The sequence below is a fragment of the Hermetia illucens genome, chromosome 4 (genome assembly GCF_905115235.1).
Source record: "Hermetia illucens chromosome 4, iHerIll2.2.curated.20191125, whole genome shotgun sequence".
Lineage (NCBI taxonomy): Eukaryota > Metazoa > Arthropoda > Insecta > Diptera > Stratiomyidae > Hermetia > Hermetia illucens.
Genome location: NC_051852.1, coordinates 80,405,253 through 80,426,315, shown reverse-complemented (window position 1 = coordinate 80,426,315; position 21,063 = coordinate 80,405,253). Strand labels below are relative to the sequence as shown.

At 41.0% G+C, this 21,063-nt stretch overlaps 1 protein-coding gene across 3 annotated transcripts in view; it reads right to left on the bottom strand.

Annotated features, from left to right (window-relative positions):
- The window catches only part of LOC119655529, a 39,967-nt gene extending 26,729 nt beyond the window's left edge, over positions 1 to 13,238 (bottom strand). For all 3 annotated transcript variants that reach the window (XM_038061443.1, XM_038061444.1, XM_038061445.1), the window contains exons 1-2: positions 12,565 to 13,238; positions 12,377 to 12,503 (exon numbers count right to left, since the gene is read on the bottom strand). In XM_038061443.1, the coding sequence (XP_037917371.1) occupies positions 12,377 to 12,503; positions 12,565 to 12,721 (284 nt within the window). In that variant the 5' untranslated portion in view covers positions 12,722 to 13,238. The remainder of the gene's footprint in view (positions 1 to 12,376; positions 12,504 to 12,564) is intronic.
- Between the last annotated feature and the right edge of the window lie 7,825 nt (positions 13,239 to 21,063).

Here is a 21,063-nt window from a genome sequence, read left to right as displayed (position 1 = left end):
CAAAGTAAGGGAGAATAATATTCCGTCTGAAATAGTGTTTAAAAATATTTTAATTCAAAAATAGATACAGAATTATAAAACGAACAAGATCAAGATCGGGGGAAAATTTACGACGAAGCAAATTTCGCAATAAGTATAGAATTACAATGACAAACTTTTCCGGAATGTATGGGCCTAAGCATTGCGGAGGAATATTGTGAATGGTTGGGGCCACTGTATGGTTTGAAGAAGGTAGGAAAAATTTATAATCAGAAACTATACAACACTTCAACCGAAATAAACTTTAATCGGATAGCATCTGACTCGTCACAAAAAGGAAAAAACTAAATGGACTTTGTCTCACTGAGATGAGGGGTACTACCCTTCACCTCTCACTTCAACCGAAATAAACTTTAATCGGATAGCATCTGACTCGTCACAAAAAGGAAAAAACTAAATGGACTTTGTCTCACTGAGATGAGGGGTACTACCCTCCACCTCTCCGAAGAAGTGAAATATCTGGGAGTCACTCTAGATAAAAAAAACTTCTTTAGAACAAACATGTAGAGGTAAAGATGAAACGAGCTCTCACAACTTATGGGCTGTGCAGACGGACCTTTGCCTCGACATGGGGACTCAGGCCTCATGTGGTAATGTGGATATACGTTGCCATCGTTAGGCCGATGTTCCCTGGGTATCCCTAGCACTGCAAAGAACTGTGTGTCTGGGTATCACTGGTGCCATGAGCACGACATCCGGCGCAGCTCTGAATGCACTACTCAATTTGCAGCCCCTGGATATATTTATTCAAAGCACTGCAGTGAGAGCAGCTCATAGGCTAATTCGATTAGATCTATGGGAAAACAACGAATGTGGGGGGCACAAAGCATTGGAAGAGTTACTGGGAGGACTGAATCCAGTTCTTACAATGCCTTCCGATTCTCGTGTTCCCATACATCTGTTTAGTAGAAGATATGTAGTTACCCTGAAGCGTAGAGAGGACTGGGAAGACCCAGAGGAATGGGTGGCGGGATATACGGAAGTCTTTTACACCGATAAATCAAAAACAGAAGAGGGTTCTGGAGCCGGAGTCTACCTCTCGAATAAAAACGAGAAGTGGGCTTTTCTTTTGGGACAATGTGCAACGGTTTTTCAAGCCGAAGTTTATGCGATCCTAAGGGTGGCAAACTGGCTGATTGACGAGCGGTTGAAGGGCAGGCGCATCGCAATCTACAGTGACAGTCAAGCTGCACTGAGGGCATTGAGCAGCCCTTTGATCACCTCGAAAATCGTTCAGGAATGCAGAAACCGTTTGAACTCTATGTCTCGATTCAATACGGTGGAACTACTTTGGGTACCTGGTCACTGTGGCGTAGAGGGAAATGAAATCTCGGATGCTTTAGCAAAAGAGGGGTCAATCTCTAATATGCCGGGACCGGAACCAGCAATTGGAGTATCAGTAGCCTTGGCTAAGTCTGCTTTCAAAAACTGGGGACAAGCTTCCCACAATGGCAGGTGGCAGAGTCTAAATGCTGCTCGACACACCACGAGTACAATGGGCCAACATGGCCTGAGTGCTCAGAAGCTGTAGCTTCTCCCCCACAACGCACACACACAAACATCTAACTCGTGTTTATGTGAATGAGAACTCGAAGAAAATCATTTGCGAAGAAAAATTGTCCGAGTTATATTGATTTTCACTTAAGGGGTTATTCTATTGTTAAAACATTCTTCCCACAAGTCTTTTCTTTTAACATATTTTGATACATAATACGTTGAAGAGTAACTATTAAGTTGATGTCTATTTTCATTTGAACTCTATAAGCACATTTCGAACAGTTTCCATAAATTAGGTATCATAATAAAGGCTTTTTCTCAAAACATTTGTTTCTGATGCGCGGAGTAGCGCAGAACCACTAATTCATCTTTTTCCATACTTATGGCAAAAATAAGTATTGCACGCACGTAAAATTAGACAAATACATTAAATTTGGGAGTACTTTTCCAATGAGAAGCACGGCAAAAATCGATTACGCTATATTCAAAGGTTTGACAAACTGCTGAAATTCAAAATGTATGACTAAATGCAGGTGAGAGGTAGATTTACGTTAGAAATAAAGAAATATTTTTATTGAATTCATTACAGTTCACTTGGAAAGCTTGGGTACTATCTCGTGCGTTTCTATCTCATCAATATCTCGATACTGCAGGCCCCATCTAAATTTTTCTTTTTGACATGAAAGTTTCATCATAAGGATTCAACAGAAGAGTTTGCAGGGGGTTTATTTACTTTTATTATTTCTTTTTTTTTTTTTAATATTTAAATTTATTTTTATTTTTAAATGGCATACGGTTTTACGCGTTTAACACTATAATAACCCTTTAAAAATTTAAAATCACATCTCCATGTACATACTTCTATCTTCTTTTTCTTCAGCCTTTGTCCCGTTCACAAGCGGGGTCGGCTCGTCGTGATCGGTTTCGCCATTTGGCTCTATCGAATGCCTGATCTGGGTGCAATCTCGAGGCTTTCAAATCGCCATCTAGCGTATCAAGCCACCGTTGTTTAGATTTGCCTTTTGGTCGTTTACCATCGACTTCGATGTTCAGACCTATCTTGGCAAGTAAATTCTCGTTGGCACGATCGATACAATCCCATAACGATCGCGGATATCCTCATTTCGGATGTGATCTAAACGTGTGACGCTACTAGTCCAACGTAGTATCTTCGTCTCCATTACCGCAAGACGCTGTTCATTGTCCTTTATAGTCGGCCAACACTCAGAACCATAGAGAGCGACTGGATGGACGATATTGCGGTAAATTTTAGATTTGAGATGTTCGTTGATACGTCGATCACAAAGAACACCAGTTGTGGAACGCCACTTCATCCAGGTTGCGTTAATGCGTGAAGCAATTTCATAAGATACTCTCTACTATCTTGCTAGGCCGGGTAGCCCCATACGCCCAGAACATCATTGGCCCATACCAAAGAGGCTTCACGCCAGGCAAATCAGCAACAGATCAAATTTTCTCTCTCTGCGGCAAGCGATGGAAAAACTGTTGGAATATGGACAACAGTTGCACCATCTGTTTATCGACTTTAAAGCCGCCTATGATAGCATAGCCAGGGTAAAACTGTACAAGGCCATGAGAGAATCCGGTATCCCGACGAAATTAATAAGGCTGACTAGGCTGACCCTGACCAATGTGCGAGGCCAGATAAAAGCAGCAGGATCACTCTCAAGAACATTCGACATCAACAACGGTCTACGACAAGAGGATGTCCTATCATGCGTCCTCTTTAACCTGGCCCTCGAGAAAGTGATCCGTGATGCTGAGGTAAATGCAAGAGGTACGATCCTCTTCAAGTCCACCCAACTACTGGCCTATGCTGACGATATCGACATCATGGGAAGAACCGCCCGAGATGTACAAACTGCCTTCATCCACATCGAGCAGGCGGCGCGAGATCTTGGGCTGCACATCAATGAAGGCAAGACAAAATATATGGTGGCACCGTCAGCACCGAAGACAAATCAACCAACATCAAACCGCACTGGTCAAACAGGAAGAATAAGGATAGGAGAATACAACTTTGAGACCGTTGACAATTTTTCCTATCTAGGGTCGAAAATCACAACCGATAACAGCTACGATGATGAAATCCGCGCACGGTTGTTGTCAGCCAACAGAGCCTATTTCAGCTTACAAAAACTGTTCCGCTCGAAACGTCTCACCATAGGGTCAAAGCTCTTACTGTACAAGACAATGATCTAGCCAGTCCTCATGTATTCCTCGGAAACTTGGGTTCTTAGCAAGAAAAATTGCGAAATCTTGGCCGCATTCGAGAGAAGAATCCTCCGAAGAATTTTTGGCCCCCTACATGAGGATGGACGATTCCGTAGCCTACACAATGACGAAATCTATGAGCGATACTATGACCGTCCGTTTGTGGATAAAATCCGGCTCAATAGGTTACGGTGGGAGGGTCACTTAATCCGTATGGATGAGGATGATCCCACCCAGAAAGTCTATAAGGGCAATATCTATGGTAGAAAAAGAAGACGAGGCAGACCCTGCCTAAGGTGGAGCGATGGCGTAGGTCAGGACGCCAGACAGCTTTTAGGAATATCGAATGGGTGGACCTCAGCGCAAAACCGGGATGTCTGGAGTTCCTTATTAAGGCAGGCCTAGACCGGATATCGGTTGTTGCGCCGTTGATGATGAATTTCATAACGCAGGTCTCCATTGGCTGATAGTGTTGACCCGAGGTATTTAAATCGCTCAGTTCTGGGCAGATCACTACCACTGACAGTGATTGTGCCTGTTTCATGGGGATCGGTCGTCAAAAATTCAGTTTTGTTTAAATTCAATCTGAGACCGTGTTGCATGAGGCGATTATTCCATTTTTGAACAAGTTGCTCGAAATCATTTTTGCTATCAGATGCTAGGAAAACATCATCTGCATAAAGCAGTGTGTAGGGCACTGGACGTTGGATATCCCGTGTGACGGTGTCCATAACAAGAACAAAGAGGAGTGGTGAGAGGGCGCTTCCTTGATGAATACCAACAGAGACACGAAGCGGTTTTGATACACCCGCCATACTTCGAACTTTACTTTTCGGGTCGTGGTAGAGCAATTGAACACAGCGCACGAGTTCTTCTGGCTCGAAGTGTTGTAAAGCATACCAGATGAGTTCCTGTGGTACACGGTCACACGCTTTCTCTAGATCCAGAAAGGCAATGTAAAGAGGGCGATGCTTCTCACGGTGTTTCTCTATGAGTAACCGCGCAGCGTGTATTGCGTCCATAGTTCCGCAGATCTTGACAAATCCGGCTTGATTCACGTTTATTTCAACGATTTCGCGAATACGGTTGTCAAGAATGCGTTCAAAAATCTTCATGGTATGGGAAAGTAACCGGATCGGACGGTAATTTGAACATTCTGCTGGACTACCTTTCTTTTTCCATATTGGAACAATGGTGCTTTCTTGCCAGTCAGATGGTGTTCTTCCTTCCTGAATAACCCGGCTAAAGAATTCACTGAGCCACAGTGTTGGGTCCCAGCTCTTCGCTTTCCAGAGCTCAGATGGGATGTCGTCAGGTCCTGTTGCTTTCCCCGATTTCATTTGTTTTATTGCCTCCTCGACTTCAGTTGCGCTGACTGGTGGAACTGCTCCAAATGTCGGCAATGATTATGGAAGTGGAGGATGAGCAAATTCTTCATGTACGTACTTGTATATGTATGTATAATCCCTAAATTATTTTTGTCTCAGTGGCTTGTTTCTGTCTTTAGTTAAGCAAATTTTCTTGTCGGTGTAAAGAATATTGTACTCCACCCATTAGGCATTGATAAGATTATTTACAAATTAGCGATTAATTGATTTCTTCTCTATTAGGTATTTCTATTATAGCGTCAGCATCATCATCCTCATCGTCATTCATGTTTCTTGCAATTTCGCGAACGCTTCCAGGGCACCATCGTCAATCAGGATCGGGACACGGTCCAGTACCCTTGGAAGAAAAGGTAGCGACAAATAGTCGTCGTCATCCCACTCAAATTCCTCAAAAACTTTAAAGCAATTGGTGTTCTTGGTAGACGTGACACCTTGAATGCAGATTGAAATTTATTTGATTTTCCAAAAGTTACAGAACTTGCTTAAATCTACTCGTACATTTCTGGTAATGCATTTGGAAGTTCTGATGATTCCCACGACTCTTGACTGAATATTACTCATCTTGTCCTCATCGATCAACCAACTTGTAAAAAGTGATCCTGTCATCCATGACTGCTTGTTTGCCGTATAATCGACGGGTAGGTCATTTATTCGTCGAAAACAATGAGATGTGTTACTTCTATTATTAAAGACTTCAACTTGTTTGACCCAGCCACGTTAGCTCTAATCAGGTTTCTTTTCTATGCTTACTGTTAAAACAACTCCTTTTAGCACTAAAGTGCCGTTTGATAAGCAAAGTTGATAAAAATTATATTTTTTTTTGTTTTTGGCAGAGTTTTTCATTAAACAAAGTTTTTTGTTCATCTTTGTGAGAAACTTTCTACGCATATATGGTATTTGCATTTGTATATGGCTAAAAACCCAAAATATTCCCTGATATATTTTTAAATATTATGTTCACCCTAAACAAACAAACATTGTCTATTACCGAATACTCTATTATATATGCCCGTATATAAATTGATCGTGCACATATTTTCATACATATGACATATACAGTATGTATATTGAATATCGCTGGTTTAATCTACAAATATATCTATCTCAGTTAGGCACTATCCCAAAACTTCATTAGCATATACATATAAATACATACATATGTTTTTCTCCTTCCTTCTTGTTAATAATAGCTGGATTTCCCTCAAACTTTGCAAAGTTATACCTTATGTCATTTTTTATATCACTACCAAGTTTTGCACTTTTAGCATGAACTTAAAGGGGGGTTTCCGGCTAAATTTCTAAAATATGGTAATATAATATTATTAACTTAATTTGTGCAGATGTCGGAACGAGGCGTATTCTGAGGCCTAGTTTTTTTTCAGATTTTTCGGTTGGATATATTCTGAGAAAATCACAAACGATAACAGATATGATGATGAAATCGGCGCACGATTGTTGACTGCCAACATAATCTATTTCAGCTTACAAAAACTGTTTAGCTCGAAAACGTCTCACCATAGGGTCAAAGCTCTTACTGTACAAGACTAAGATCTTGCTCGTCCTTATGTATTCCTCGGAAACCTCGGTTCTTAGCAAAAAAATGCGAACTAGTGGTCGCGTTAGTGAGAAGAATCCTTCGAAGAATTTTTGGTCCCCTACATGAGGATGGACGATTCCGTAGTCTATATAACGACGAAATCTATGAGGGTGGGCGAGTCACTTAATCCGTATGGATGAAGATGATCTAGTCCAGAAAGTCTATAAGAGGCAAACTCTGTCTGAGATGGAGCGACGGTTTAGATCAGGACGCCAGATGGTCTTTAAGGATGTCGAATTGGGGGACTTCGGCCCAAAACCGGAGTATCTGAAGTTCCTTATTAAAGCAGATCTAGGTTGGATACCGGTTGTTGGGCCGCCGATGATGCTGATGACACCCAATTTCGAAAAGTGCTAATCGATTCCATATTTTCACATACCGTAAAAAAATTGCACCTTCTTTCGCATGTATGGAGAGCCCCTCTTAATTCAACAAAAAATGGCGTGTATTGTTATATGTAAGGGGATTCACAGACCACAAGTTTAACCAGACAAACATTGATTCTAATGAGGTTTCGTTTCACACAAAACCCTAAAAAGATAACAAGAAAACAAATAAATCATAATTTTTTTATGTTTTTTTTTTTTTTTAATTTGACCTAATTAAAATATAAATAGACATAGGGTTTGACTTTATTAGCTGGCAACTAAAAAGCTACCATTTAAACAAACATCTTTTAACTAGGTCAACCTTCTATCCAATGCGTCCGTAGCAGAGCGGAAACGTTATCAGGAGAAATTTTAAATAAAACTATAAACTAGTACTTTTGGAACTACTCTCGGGGACCTCCATCAATTTTCCTATTCCACTGCAAACGCGTTACACGACACCGGTCTCACACGGTAAAAAAGCCCTGGGATTCACTCGAAATTGTGGCTAATGATCGTTCGTCGGGTGTATAGGGGAATCAACTGGAAGCCTTTAAGTCAATGTACTTTCAACTGCAACAAATCCTATAAGATTGAAACCTAATACCAGCTCAATAGAAAATTTTTAACATCTTCAAAATCTCCGAAAAAAAATGCAAATTTGTTGTAGAGCTTAAGTAACAGCTCGATAGGCTAATTGCGAAAGTTAAACGTGTGTACTATAAACAGCAGCTTTTTATGTGCCCGATTGTCGGCCATAATCACAATTTGATTTGGAAAAGCGACCACTTCATGAAGCTTACAAAAGGAAGGAAGGAAAGAGAAGGGTTTTTCTACTGTGAAAGTGTGGTGAAATGTTTCTTTTTTAACCTAGTATAAGTTTGTTAGTAACAGTTCGAGTTTCATCAAATTTGCTCTATGATGGAGCCTACATTGTTGCAAAATCTGTTGATTCTAGAACAGGTATCGGTATGGGGGTATTTTGAAGACTAGGCACCATAAAGTGGCAGCCTCTTGACTTTTTTCAGATTTTTCGGTTGGGTAGTTTCTGAGAATGGGTCCGTTAAAGAAATGATCACTTTCAACCCCCGCACTCCCCACCTTTCCAACAAATGTCAAAACTCAGTCTGGCTTCGAAGAGTACTAACCGAGACCTTTAATTTGATATCCCACACGACTATATTTGATGAAAAAAAATGTACACTCCCTTTTGTATGTATGGGGACCCCCTTAAATTCGACGTAAAAGGATGTAACTCACTGTATATGTGAGCGTTTACAGTTCCCACATTTCTACCAAATTTGGTGTCAATCACTATAACCGTCTCCGAGAAAAATGCATGTGACGGACAGACAGACAGCAAGCCGATTTTAATAAGGTTTTGTGTTTACAGAAAACCTTACAAAATGACTACCCTAGATGGGCTAGGCAGCCTCTAGTGTATTGCCTCTGCCCTAGATGAAACCGTATTCGTCTGAAACACAGTTAGGCAGTAGAGATGAGAATGGTCAACTAGGGCCTATCCTATTTATTTAAACGTAACTTCCTCCACTTCTGTATAAAGAATACTTTCAACGATTGGTCTGGTCCAATCCATCCTTTTGTACCTTGCTATAATAGTTCCCATCAATTAATAAAAATTGTGCATTTGAATAAGTATTTTATGTTATGAAACTGATTCAATTATTATGATTTGAAGTAATCTAGGAACTTTTATGAAAAAATACCATATTTGACTTAAATCATGATTTTTATAAAAAGATACCTTGATATAAATCATTTAAAACAAATGTTTGTCAATCTTCTCTGTTGGTAAGCACTTGAAAAAAGACTTCTTTCGTTTATATCTTCAGCAGTCGAATTATAGGCTAATATTGAAGGAGAACCTTTAAGCCAATCATCTACCGCTTCTTGATTGCAACACTTCCTCCAAATACTACTACTTTTGAATCGCTGTAACTAACCTTCCCGAGCTCTGAAAGCAGGACAACTCAAGATTTTTGCAAATTCTAGGGCATTTCAATATCGGTACGCTTGTGGGGCGATTGCTGTTGCCTTTCACTAAGCTGAACCATTCGAAAACTCTTGCTTGCATGCTCTATTCCTTTTAACACTTCCACTAGAACTAGCAGTTCCAAAATGTTTACCCTCATCTGCAAAATGAGAGATGAAGTACCAAGAGGAATTTGCAATTTAACAATAGATTTTTTCAGCATCCTTCTCAAAAACGGACGTATTTTTGCAGAAATAACCAAAGCAAATGACGAATAACTTAAATGGAGTTCATGTATTTATGTATTCCACATAAAACCACTCAAAATATACACTTTATGCATATATTCCGAGGCCCTGGGGTGAAAATCATGACCAAAACTGTTTTTTGAAATTTCTATGTCGAAATTATTACCCTGATTTGACTCAGGTACTCATTCACAGCTGTGTACCCGATCTTCCGTATGACAGGCTTGTACTCTAACCACTCAGCTATCCGGACGCTAGCTATGAATATACCAACCAGAATTTGTCAGAATTTGACATGGATGTGAATTATATTGAAGACGAAAACCCAACTAAGTCGGTCGAAGCAAAGCTATTTTTTGTCTTAGAACTGAGAGTCCTGTCTCTTCGTCCTCCCTGTTTGCACCTTGTCGACAGCGAATATATAACACTGTCCGTTTGAAATAATAAAAAACTTGTTTTTTTCTTATTCGCTAGTGTTGATATTTTTATTTTGGCAAATCCCGATATTTCGGGAACCATTTGTTCCCTTCATCAGTGCTAACAAGGACTTGTTGGCAAGTGGTTCCCGAATTATCGGTATTTGCCAAAATAAAAATATCAACACTAGCGAATAAGAAAAAACAAGTTTTTATTATTTCAACTAATTAATCGCTGGAAACACCGCACAATTACACTCAGATAAACACTGTCCGTTGTTTCCGAGGAAAGGTTGTACATCAGAGTCTCACCGGCAGAATTCAATCTGGGACGGGTAATAAACGAATTGGATAATGCCTTTTAAGGCGCAATTCATTTATCGAAGGATGGATGTATACCACTGTCCCAATATGGACAAAAAAAGGTAGTCCTGGATGAAGTGGCGTTCCACAACTGGTGTTTTTTGTGATCGAAGTATCAACGAACGTCCCAAATCGAAAATTTACCGCAATGTTGTCCGTCCTGTCGCTCTCTATAGTTCTGAGTGTTAGCCAAAATAAAAGACAATCAACGGCGTCTTGCGGTAATGGAGACGAAGATGTTACGTTGGACTAGTGGCGTGACGTTTTGATCATATCCGAAATGAAGATATCCGCGATCGTTATGAGGTTGCACCGATCGTGGAAAAGTTGCGTGAGAGGCGTCTTCGATGGTATGGTCATGCAATTCGTGCTAACGAGAATTCACTTGCCAAGATTGGTTTGAACATCGAAGTTGAACAAGTGAAACAACAGTGACTTGATAAGCTGGATGGGGATTTAAAAGCCTCGAGATTGCACCCAGATCAGACATTCAATAGAGTCAAATGGCAACACCCCGCTTGTGAACGGAACAAAGGCTGAAAAAAAAGATGTGTATGAGGTGAGGAAGAAGCAAAGACCTGAGCACTCAGACCTTAGTGGCCCATTGTGGATTGTGTGGATAGGATAGTGTCATAATATAGATCAACGCATTTTATAATCTGACATTCCAACCAATCCATTGGAAAAAAACATAACAATTACATCAAATTCAAGAACCAACCCAGATTTAGTTATTTTCATTTTTACAATATATTCAATATCAAAAAGCATTAACAGGACAAAATCCGCGGCTGATTTTTAGTATCCCACCAAGACTATTTCAAGTTACAAAAACGATTTCGCTCGAAACGTCTCATCATAGGATCCAAACCCTTATTGTAAAAGACAATGATCTTGCCAGTCCCAGTATTTTTTGGATACTTAAATTCTTAGAAAGAAAAATTTTTCCGCGTTCAAGAGAAGAATACTCCGAAGAATTTCTGACCTCCTACAGGACGGACGATTCCGTAGCGTATTTAACTAGATATTTAACGATGAAATTTATTAACGATAAAATAGGAACGTCAGGGGTCACTTAATCCGTATAATAACAATAATCGATGGCGCAACGATTCATATTGGATCAGGGCTTTGAAGTTTGTTAGAGCACTTCATTCAAGACCGTAACGGTACACTACAGTACACTGTAGGAAGCAATGTGGTCAGTATTGCGCTCGTTTGAACCGCGACCTTCCGCATCGGCAGCCCAGCGCTCTAACCACTTGAGCCATCCGGAAACATTCGTATGGGTGAGGATGATTCAGCTCGGAAAGCCTATAAGGGCAATAGCTATTGTAGAAATAGAAGACCTGATGCATCATATGGAGCAATAGCGTAAGCCGGGTCGCCAGAAGGGGCAAAACCAGGACTTCTGAGTTCCTCACTAAAGAGTGACAAGACAGGGCGCGGGTTGGTGGGCCATTGGCGAACATGTTTTCTCTGAAGTCTTAACAACAAACTCTAAGTTAAATTTGCACTTCCATAACTTCTCCACCATCTACACTCGCTGCCATTGACTGATTTCCTTTTTTGCTCCCGAAGCATATTCCATTAAAACCAGGGAATATATGGGTATTCATTTCAAAGCTGATTTTAAGGAAGCTTTCCAGGGTGACTCATGAATTTTATTTTCTAACTTGACCATTTCTATTAACTCCGCTGGGAACTTGAGATTGGTTTGAAAACAGAATGAAAAGGACAGACATTTATATCTCAGAAACCTAATTGGAAGGTAACATCATTTTAAGACCGCCTGCTTCTGCTTACTACTCTTCCGTGACCTCATAGCAAAGGAGTGCCTCATATCCTTAGCCCAAAGGGGGTAGGGGTCTGGCTGGGTCGTAAAATGAAGGAAACTATCTAGCTGGGCAGATACTTTGAAAAACTGAATAAATCACATCAACACACATTGTGCTAACATCTAAAGTGCAATGGCCTCTGGTGCCAGTTTGCTTGTTGATAATGATTCAAAACGGAACAGTCCAAGATATAGACACTATCCCAACTGGATACCATTTCGAGGAGTCATGTCTCTTATACTGAAGCTGCCTGATTAGAAAGCTAAGATGGAAGATTTTGAAAATAAAACTTGGCAGTTTATTGTAGGTTATGCCGCCTTTCCCCACTGTACAATATGGTATCAGTCGCTACCCGTTACAAATTAGAAGGCGGCAAAAATTATTTGCGATTTACCTGACCATCGTTGTTGCCTTTTGCAGTGTTGTGCCCCAACTCTCCACGAATTCATAATTTTTCCGCTTGCTGTACTGAATGACATCATTGGCGAGATGGAAAAGCGTCAACCGGTGTTCCACCCGCACTGAAAAATAACGATATACGCAGTAAGGAGCTGCTGCACTGGGATCCTGAACAAATACTACCTTGCTTCAGAACATTCAGCCAACTACTGACAATCTTCTTATGGTGTGCCCGCTGTTGCAGGCACCACGACGACATTTGCTGGATACCTTCTTGTGTATCCTTGAGGTTGGCGAGCCGCTGCTCGAACAGCTCCACATCAAAATCATTAGAGCCCATTCTGTTTGGTTCTCGATAACTAACAGGATATTGTTCAGAGGGTAGTTGCACAAACAAGCCAACACTAAAATCACGTCAACGTGTTTCGTTCATCACGGATTTTCACGGGCGCGAAACACTTTTCCCGAAGTTTGCTTCATTCTCAAACTGCACATTATGCACACTTGCTACACTGACAAAAGCACGCTTTCAACTTAAATCGGAGAACTCACTATCACAAGTTATGTGTGCACACTTTTCTCGTCGGCGTCAAGACGAAAACAAACCATTAGCGCGCTAAAATCGGCAAGCTAAAGTTTGACAGTTCCCCCGATCCTGATGGCTTCTTATGAGTTGATCAAGAAATGTACACAAATCACGTATTTAGTAAGCCGGATTCCCTAGATATCGCGTTTTACGCGGACTTGAGCGCAAAAGCCATTCATATTAAGCACGGATTTCTGGAAATGCAAAGGAACATTGCGCGTCGAAACGAAAACAATCCGCACGAACATCAACTTCGCCATTTTCGTTCTAAGCAAATCGGACTAGGATTAAGTCCGAATTTTTTCGGAGTCTTCATTGTCATTTTGTTGATTTCATGGAATAGTCAATTCACAATAGAAACCGGGGCCAGTTCCATTCAATCAGTACATTGTGTACATAATTTGAAATTTACTAAATCTTATTATCATTATTATTATACAGGTAGAAGTTAACTTCAAAAGGGTTAGGTCAGTAAAGTACAGACATTTAATGTATCATATACAGTTATAAACCAATTGTCAAAAATGTATGGAACTAAATAAGTTATAAAAGAATAAACAATAATTTTGTATGGTTTTTCTACCGTTTTTATTATTTTACTAATTTCATGTTAGACGGATATATAACGGAAAAGTCAATACGTGAGGGTTTATCGCAGCCAAAAAACTAGGACAATTCAAGTTATTTCATACCAACAATACGTAACGTGATTGCGATTCAAAAGAATCCGCGGTGATGTGTTTAGAAGTTTTGGGCTTCCCGTCATTTAAGGTAACATTATTTGCTGTGGCAAGTATCGCGCATTAAAGGGTGAAAGTGGATATTAAGCAGCTGTCCTGTGACCCAAATAAGCTGATCACCAAATATAATAATAGTAATAATAAATGCATTCAGGAAATAGCTTAAATAACAAAAAAAATCAAGGTGAAGTATCTATTACATAACAAAAACCTGCGAAAATCCAGTCGGAGCAAACTAAAGGACGGATTTTGCGGGACATAAGGAACAACTTCAAGACAACTTCAATATATATTGCATAGAATTCTGAAACAAATCTATAGTAACAGTTCATCCCAAAATAGCTCAAAATTTTCCTCACAGGGAGAGAGGGTAGGCTCGATCCCGTGGAAGGAGCCATTGCTTTTCCAAAGAAATATAAAAAAGCTTTGTGTTCATCTTATATGAGAAACTCCCTATGCACGGTTTTTCGTTCGTACATAGCAAAAAATGAAAAATATTCTTTCACTAATTGCTAAACTGTATATCCGGATAGCTGAGTGTTTACAGCACAAGGCTGTCGTACGAAAAGTCTGGGTTCAAATCTCACTGATTGATTAGACGTAATTCGACGTTGGATACCAGTCGTCTCAGCTGCGAATGAATACCTCAGTCAAATCTGGGTAATAATCTCGGGCGAGCGCAATGCTGACCACATTGTCTCCTATAAGGTACTGTAATCCTGTATTGTGCCGTTGTATTGTACCACAGTTCAAGGCCCTGATCCAATTAGATGTATTGGCAAGTTCTGACTGATCGCCATACTGCACATAATAAGCCTGACGTACTGTTAGTTGACAAGACGGGTCGCTCTATCTGACGCAACTCGCAAACTTTATTAGCACATACTTATGCACACACATGTCTAAAAAAGCTAAAAACGGAAGACTAAAAATCCCACCGACGCCCCCTTCCCCCCGCTCACATAAGGCGCACTTTTCTCAGAAACGGCTATACCGATTGACACGAAATTTAGTGAGAAGGTGGGAACTGTGAACGCCCAGACATGCAGTGAGTATCCTTCTACGTTGAAATTTAGGGGGGTCCCCATACATGTAAAAGGGGGGATGTAACATTTTTTTTTACCGAATATAGTCATGTGGAATATTAAATGAAAGGTCTCGATTAGTACTTTTCGAAGCCGGTCTTAGTTTTGAGGTTTGTTAAAAAGGCGAGGAGTGGGAGGGGTGGAAGTTGTTGATTTCTTAAACCGACCCACTCTCAGAAACTACCCAACCGAAAAATCTGAACAAATTCATGAAGCTGCCTCTATACTCGTATAGTGCCCAGGCCTCAAAATACTCTCCATATCGATATCTGTTCAAATTAAGTTAATAACAGTATATTACCATATTTTTGAGAAATTTGAGTAAAACCCCCCTTAAGTTTATCCCAGAGTTATAAAAGTTGGCAGTAGTATAAAATATAATTTGAAGCATATCTCCAAGTTTGATCAAAATCATTCTATCAGTTACTACAGTAGCTCAACGTTGTCTTTACCGTGTAAATTTACAACCCGAAGTACTAAATCTGACATGCTAAATGCATTTTCTTAACGGGCTACGTACAAATGGGATAGTTCTACACTCAAATATACTCCCACAAGAAGCAAACAAAACCTTTCATACCTGAAGGGCCCAGCTTCCGATTTCCCGACTTGTTTTAAAATATAGTAATTTGCTATTATTAGCTATATTTAAGCAGATATCGGAAGGGGTGTACTTTTTTCGGTTGGATAGATTTTGAGAGTGAGCCCTGCTTCCCTTTCTGGGGAACACGAAACCTCAAAAACGATTTGAATATGCTCAAGAGCTTGTTAATAAGAAAGAAAAGCTCTGGAAAACCATTATTGCTTATCCAATCGAATATTTGTGGGCAAACGTCGATGAAGGATATCTAAAGGCCTATTCCTGCAGAAGTCACCGAAAAACTTCTAAGGTCAATGAAAAGAATATATATATGGTTGCCATTCATGCTCTGGGTGGGGTAAAGCGTCAACCACACCTATGCGTCATCGCACGCCGTTACCTGAAATGCGCTTCAGCTCTCCCCACGACTTTCCGAGAAGCTCGCACCCTTCCTCTACTGTTCTGCAAAAAGTGTCTTTGGGGCGCCCAAATTATCGGCCATCTTGGGAGAATAGATTCCACTGCATGTCCGCAATGCAATTGTCCCCTCTCTTTAGAGTGCGATCTATCCACTACTACTTCCGTCTTCCGATCACAGTGCGTTAAAAATATAACTTTCGTTTGAATTTTATGCTATTATTATTCAGATTCAAATCAAGTCACAAGAGAAGAGATACCGCAGAATATTCTACTGGCCCAAGGTTCGAATTCGGCTCAGTGTAAATCCTTTTTTTGCGACCTTTGAATCTTTCATAATCGTATGTTTTATCGCCGCTTAGGTAAAGATGCGAATGTGGTTTCTTGTACATCTGTACTCGGACAATATTTCCACCAAGGCCGTGTAAACTTTGTCCTTGAATATTAACTGTACTCCCTCCACTGCGAGGCAATGCAACTTTTACCCTGGCACATGTAAATCACTTATGTAACAATAGGGCAAAGATTTATTGTATATTAATTTAATTTCTCACACTTGCAAAAAGCAGAATATGTTTGAAACAATCGATGGAGACAGATATAATTAAACATTACAACACTATTATTCTCCTAAGTAAACACAACATGTGGTGAACAACATATTGAATTTTTCGTTTTGACACCTTTCTTTTCGGGGACTTATGCTAATGGCGAATTTAGTACTTCTAGGAAGAAGGTAAGGATTTTTTTTCGTGTAAATTTCTAAAATATAGTAATATACTATTATTAATTTTATTTGAGTAGATATCGTAATGGGGTGCGTTGTGAGGATTAGATTTCATATAGATGAATCTTTGTGATTTTTTCAGATTTTCAGGTTGGATGGGTTCTGAGACCAAGACCTGTTTCACTTTTTGAGGCACAAATTTTGACTTCTAGCTCCCCTGTGTTTCACTTAATACCAAAAATAACATTATTTTCGTAAAGTACTAATTGGTACCCCACATGGTCACATGCTCATCTCTGGTACGCGGACCAAAATTGATATGGGTAGAATACCCAGAGCATAAAACCACTATGGAACACGTGAGAAGGAAAAACTTACGCTGTAGGGGTTCGGAACCGCAGTACTGACGGCACAAGAAAACGGAAATTTTGGCGGAAGATGAGGACAAGCTGGTAACTCCGTTGAGATCCACACTAGATGCAATAGACTTTTTAGTTTTGAGCGGTTTTCACAACTAGACTACATTTGTGCCCCCAAGCATAGATGTTAGCCAAATTAACCTGCAGCATGCCAAAACCTCTTCCTATCTATGACAGCAAGGTTGGCAAATTTACAGGACTAACATCGCCGGTAATGAGGGGGCTGATAGACTGGCTCGTCGAGGGTCTGGATCCACAATGGTGGGCCCAGAACCAGCTCTTGGAATCCGACCATCTACTGTCAAGTCTACTCTGAAAGGTGAAATTGCAAGGATTCATGCAACCGAGTGGAGAAATTTGGACTCTTGCCGGCAGGCGAAAATCCTTGTGAAGGAGCCTAAGGCCACTAGAGCGGCATTTTGACGGCTTTTGACGGGACACTGCCCCTTAAACTACCATATGGAAAAAATTGGGGTGGTGGTTTCGGCTGTGTGCAGCCAATGTGAGGAGGAGGAGGAAACTGCACTGCATTTTTATTTAGCTGCCCGGCATCCTCAGATCTCAGACGAAGACACCTTGGCAAGGTTTTCTTCAATCAAGAATCTGCACACTCTCTGCCTCTTGAGAATGTTCTCAGATTCGCTAAAGCCTGCTGGCGGGAAGCCATTGAATAGGCAACTTACGGGGATAGTACAATGGGCCTAATAATGGCCTGAGTGCTCGCAGCTGCGGCTCCCCCCATTTAACTAAACTAACTAACTACAGGGGGGGGGGGGGTTCATTCTAACAAAACCTGTGGTATTGGATCAGCAAAGTGGACTATGATCTTCTTCGATGCGAGATCCTCGAGACCGAAAATTGGTAGCTTCAAAGGGATCATCATGAGATGGGCAATTAAGTTCGATTGTGTGTTGCGTGCGCCGAGACCCGCAAATTTGGAGAACTGCGTCCTCGCAAGTTCAACATCGACCGCTTGTATGACCAACTGTCGCTCGAAAGTAGGAGAACTACCTTATCGATCGGACGGCAGACACCTTGAGAAACACGCCTGAGAACATACATGAGCATTAGGCCGCCATCAAAAATGCTCTTTTCGCGATTGCTACGCAGTTCGTTGGCCACGTCCCGAAGGGGCGTCATAAGATTTGGTTGACTGCGGAATCGTGTAATCGGATACATGAATGGGTTCCATTGTTTGACATAATGATATAGTCTGCAATGGGATTATCTCCTTTTGCCAATGTAATTATGTCACACAATGGAACACACTATCATAGGATGGGTAACGTGGAATTTACCATAGAGCTAAATGGTGTAGGAGACTAGATGATGAGCGCAAACCTATCAAAAAGCAAGGAGGAAGGGAGGAGCGACTGAAGCACATTTCCAGAAACCGTCAACGGTGGCGAACTGAGATCGCTGCAAAGATAGTAAAAGATAAAGCGCAGGGAAGGTCAATAAATGCCAAAGGTGAAGAACTATTTAAAAATAATAATCCTATCGGAACTCACGGAGAATAGAGCCCTGATCTAGAGGAATTACCCTTTACACAGCAAGGTGCAAAAGTATTTGAACGGTCCGAATTTATCCAGGACAAGGACAATGTGCACCAAACCATAAAAAATATGTCGAGAATTGTTAGAGTGCTATATAACAGATCACAGGAGGAAAAACGAAATTCCATGGGCAAGCCGAAACTCATTGCCCCAAAAGTGCCACAGGCGATATCTAATCGTATTGTTATCAACTTGCCACCAAAGAAGAGAGCGCGGGAAACAGATGTGAATCCTCTGGGAAACCAGCAGGCACCTAAAAGGAAAAAAGGCATACTAATAGTTCCGAAAAACGGAACGAAAAGTACGGAAGGAAAAAAGCAGGTCAATTAAATGCGAACTCGATTGCAATACGGGCTCAAAAATATGAGGTCTATATACAATGCAAGGATCTTGATGAGGTAACATCTAAAGGAAAAATTTGCACTGTCTTGAAAGAACAGTTCAAGTTCCAGGAACTTACCGACGACTCTATTGTGAGTTTGCGAAAAGCCTGTGATAATACGCAGACGACCATATTGCGAATGGCATTGAAGGCAGCTTAGACATTATGGTCGTCCAGGAAAGTTCGAATCGAATGGGTTTTCTGCCGTCTGAGATAACAGAGATCAGATGTGCTATAAGTGTCTCATGTTTAGTCATTTCACTAAGGCATGTACTAGCGGCGTTGATAAATCCGATCGATGCAAAAGGTGTGGGGAGGTGTGGGCTAAATGGGTATATGTGTGCAGCTTCTACGTCCCACCAAACTTGACACTGTTTAAATTCGAGTGCTTGGCAATCTTGTTCTCCTAGTGTGTCAGCGAGATATACACCCACAGCGATCACCTGGAATTTTTTTTGCGCTATCGCACCAGCATGCTCGAAACTTATAAAGATTCCAGGATGGCATGCAAAAACTTTACATGAGTAGTCCTTCATAAAGGTGTCGTTAGACCAACCTAATAAAACAGACACCTCCAAGGAAAGAGCTGTCCATGTGGATCAATGCATTTCCAAAACATGTGACACATCCATGCTTGCTTAGGAGGTGCTCATTCCCCAGTAGAAGACCAAACCACTAGTGGAATAGTGAATTGGCCAGCCTGCGAACAAACCAGAAGAGCTTATCAGAAGGCTATAGGTGCTTTAAGGAGCTGTGTTCAGAAGCGGAGTAAAACCTTGAAGAGCGGTGCCTAAAGAATCGTTATGGAACGATTCAGTGGCCGCTTATCTCCGTAGCCCACGTGCGTATCTTCGTGTTAAAAATTATCTAGGGGTTATTCCCCCAGCAAGAGGAGGGTACTGACAGCATGCAGCGACCACTGAATGCTAATTCCACCAGCCACCAAATACGAACTGCTAGAGAGCTGCGGTTTGGATAACATACCAGAATAGAGCTCTTAAGATTGCCGTCAACTCCAGACCGGAGACGTTCGCGGAGTTGTTCGAAACGTCAATGTCCGAAGGTATATTTCCTGCGGCATGTCAGCGTCAGAAGTTAATACTACCTAAGGCTGGTGAACCTCCAGATGAGCCATCGTCTTACAAACCCATATACCTTCCGGACATGTATTGGTTACTGGTTTGGCTGAAGATGCAATCCATTTTAATATTGCGTAGTGGTGACGCTGGACATGAGAAACGCATTCAATTTGGCCAATTGGAACCAAATATCTCGAAGATACTGAGTTGCACTCATGCAAAACAATCAGCGCTGTTAAGAGTTGTCTAGAGAATTCTGGTCTGATGGTTTGGAGGGAAAAAACGGAAGCAGTTCGCATCACAAAACGCCATATCATTACTAACAAAACGTGAAGCTCAGTTACAAGCAACACGTGCAGTAAGAGTACGATAAAGCATCCACTACAAATATGGCTCTGGCAAGGATGACGCGAGTGAGGACTGCTTTATGCTTCTAGATTGCTTATGGTTAGAGTGGTGAGCATGATTTTACACTATGCACTCCAGTTTGTGGAAAGACATTGCAGTTCTCATTTAACGCTGACAAATTGAATGCAGTCTGCATATGGACAACTCTAAGAATGTCATCTACCTTCTGGACTGTCTTAGATGATGCTACGTTCGTCATCTCTGGAATGATGCCGATTGATATCTTGGTAGATGAAATAACGAACATATATAACGTGACGTCCATCCCTCCTTTATCGTAGACGAAGAATGATGAAGGAAGAAGATCTGTAAATCGATGACAAAGGCGCTGGGAACGTTTAGGGAAGGGTCGGTAGACACACAGGATCATCTCTACCATCAAGGAGTGGTTGGAGAGACGAAACAGGGAAATCATTAATAATCTTACCTTGCTTCTCACGGGGAATAGAGGATATCACCAGTATCTACACAAATCTAAACTGGAAACCTCACCCGATTGTCCAAACTGCGATGGAATTCTAGAAGACCTGGTGCAAGTATTCTTGCCCTGTGCAAGATTCGTGGAAGAAAGGAGGCACCTAGAGGAAACTCTCGGGGAGTTGCTAGTACCAGAAAATCTGGTACGGAGAAGGCTAGCATGCCAGGAGGATTGGGATGTGATCTACTCTATGATCACCTAAACTGTATATATGTATATAATCTT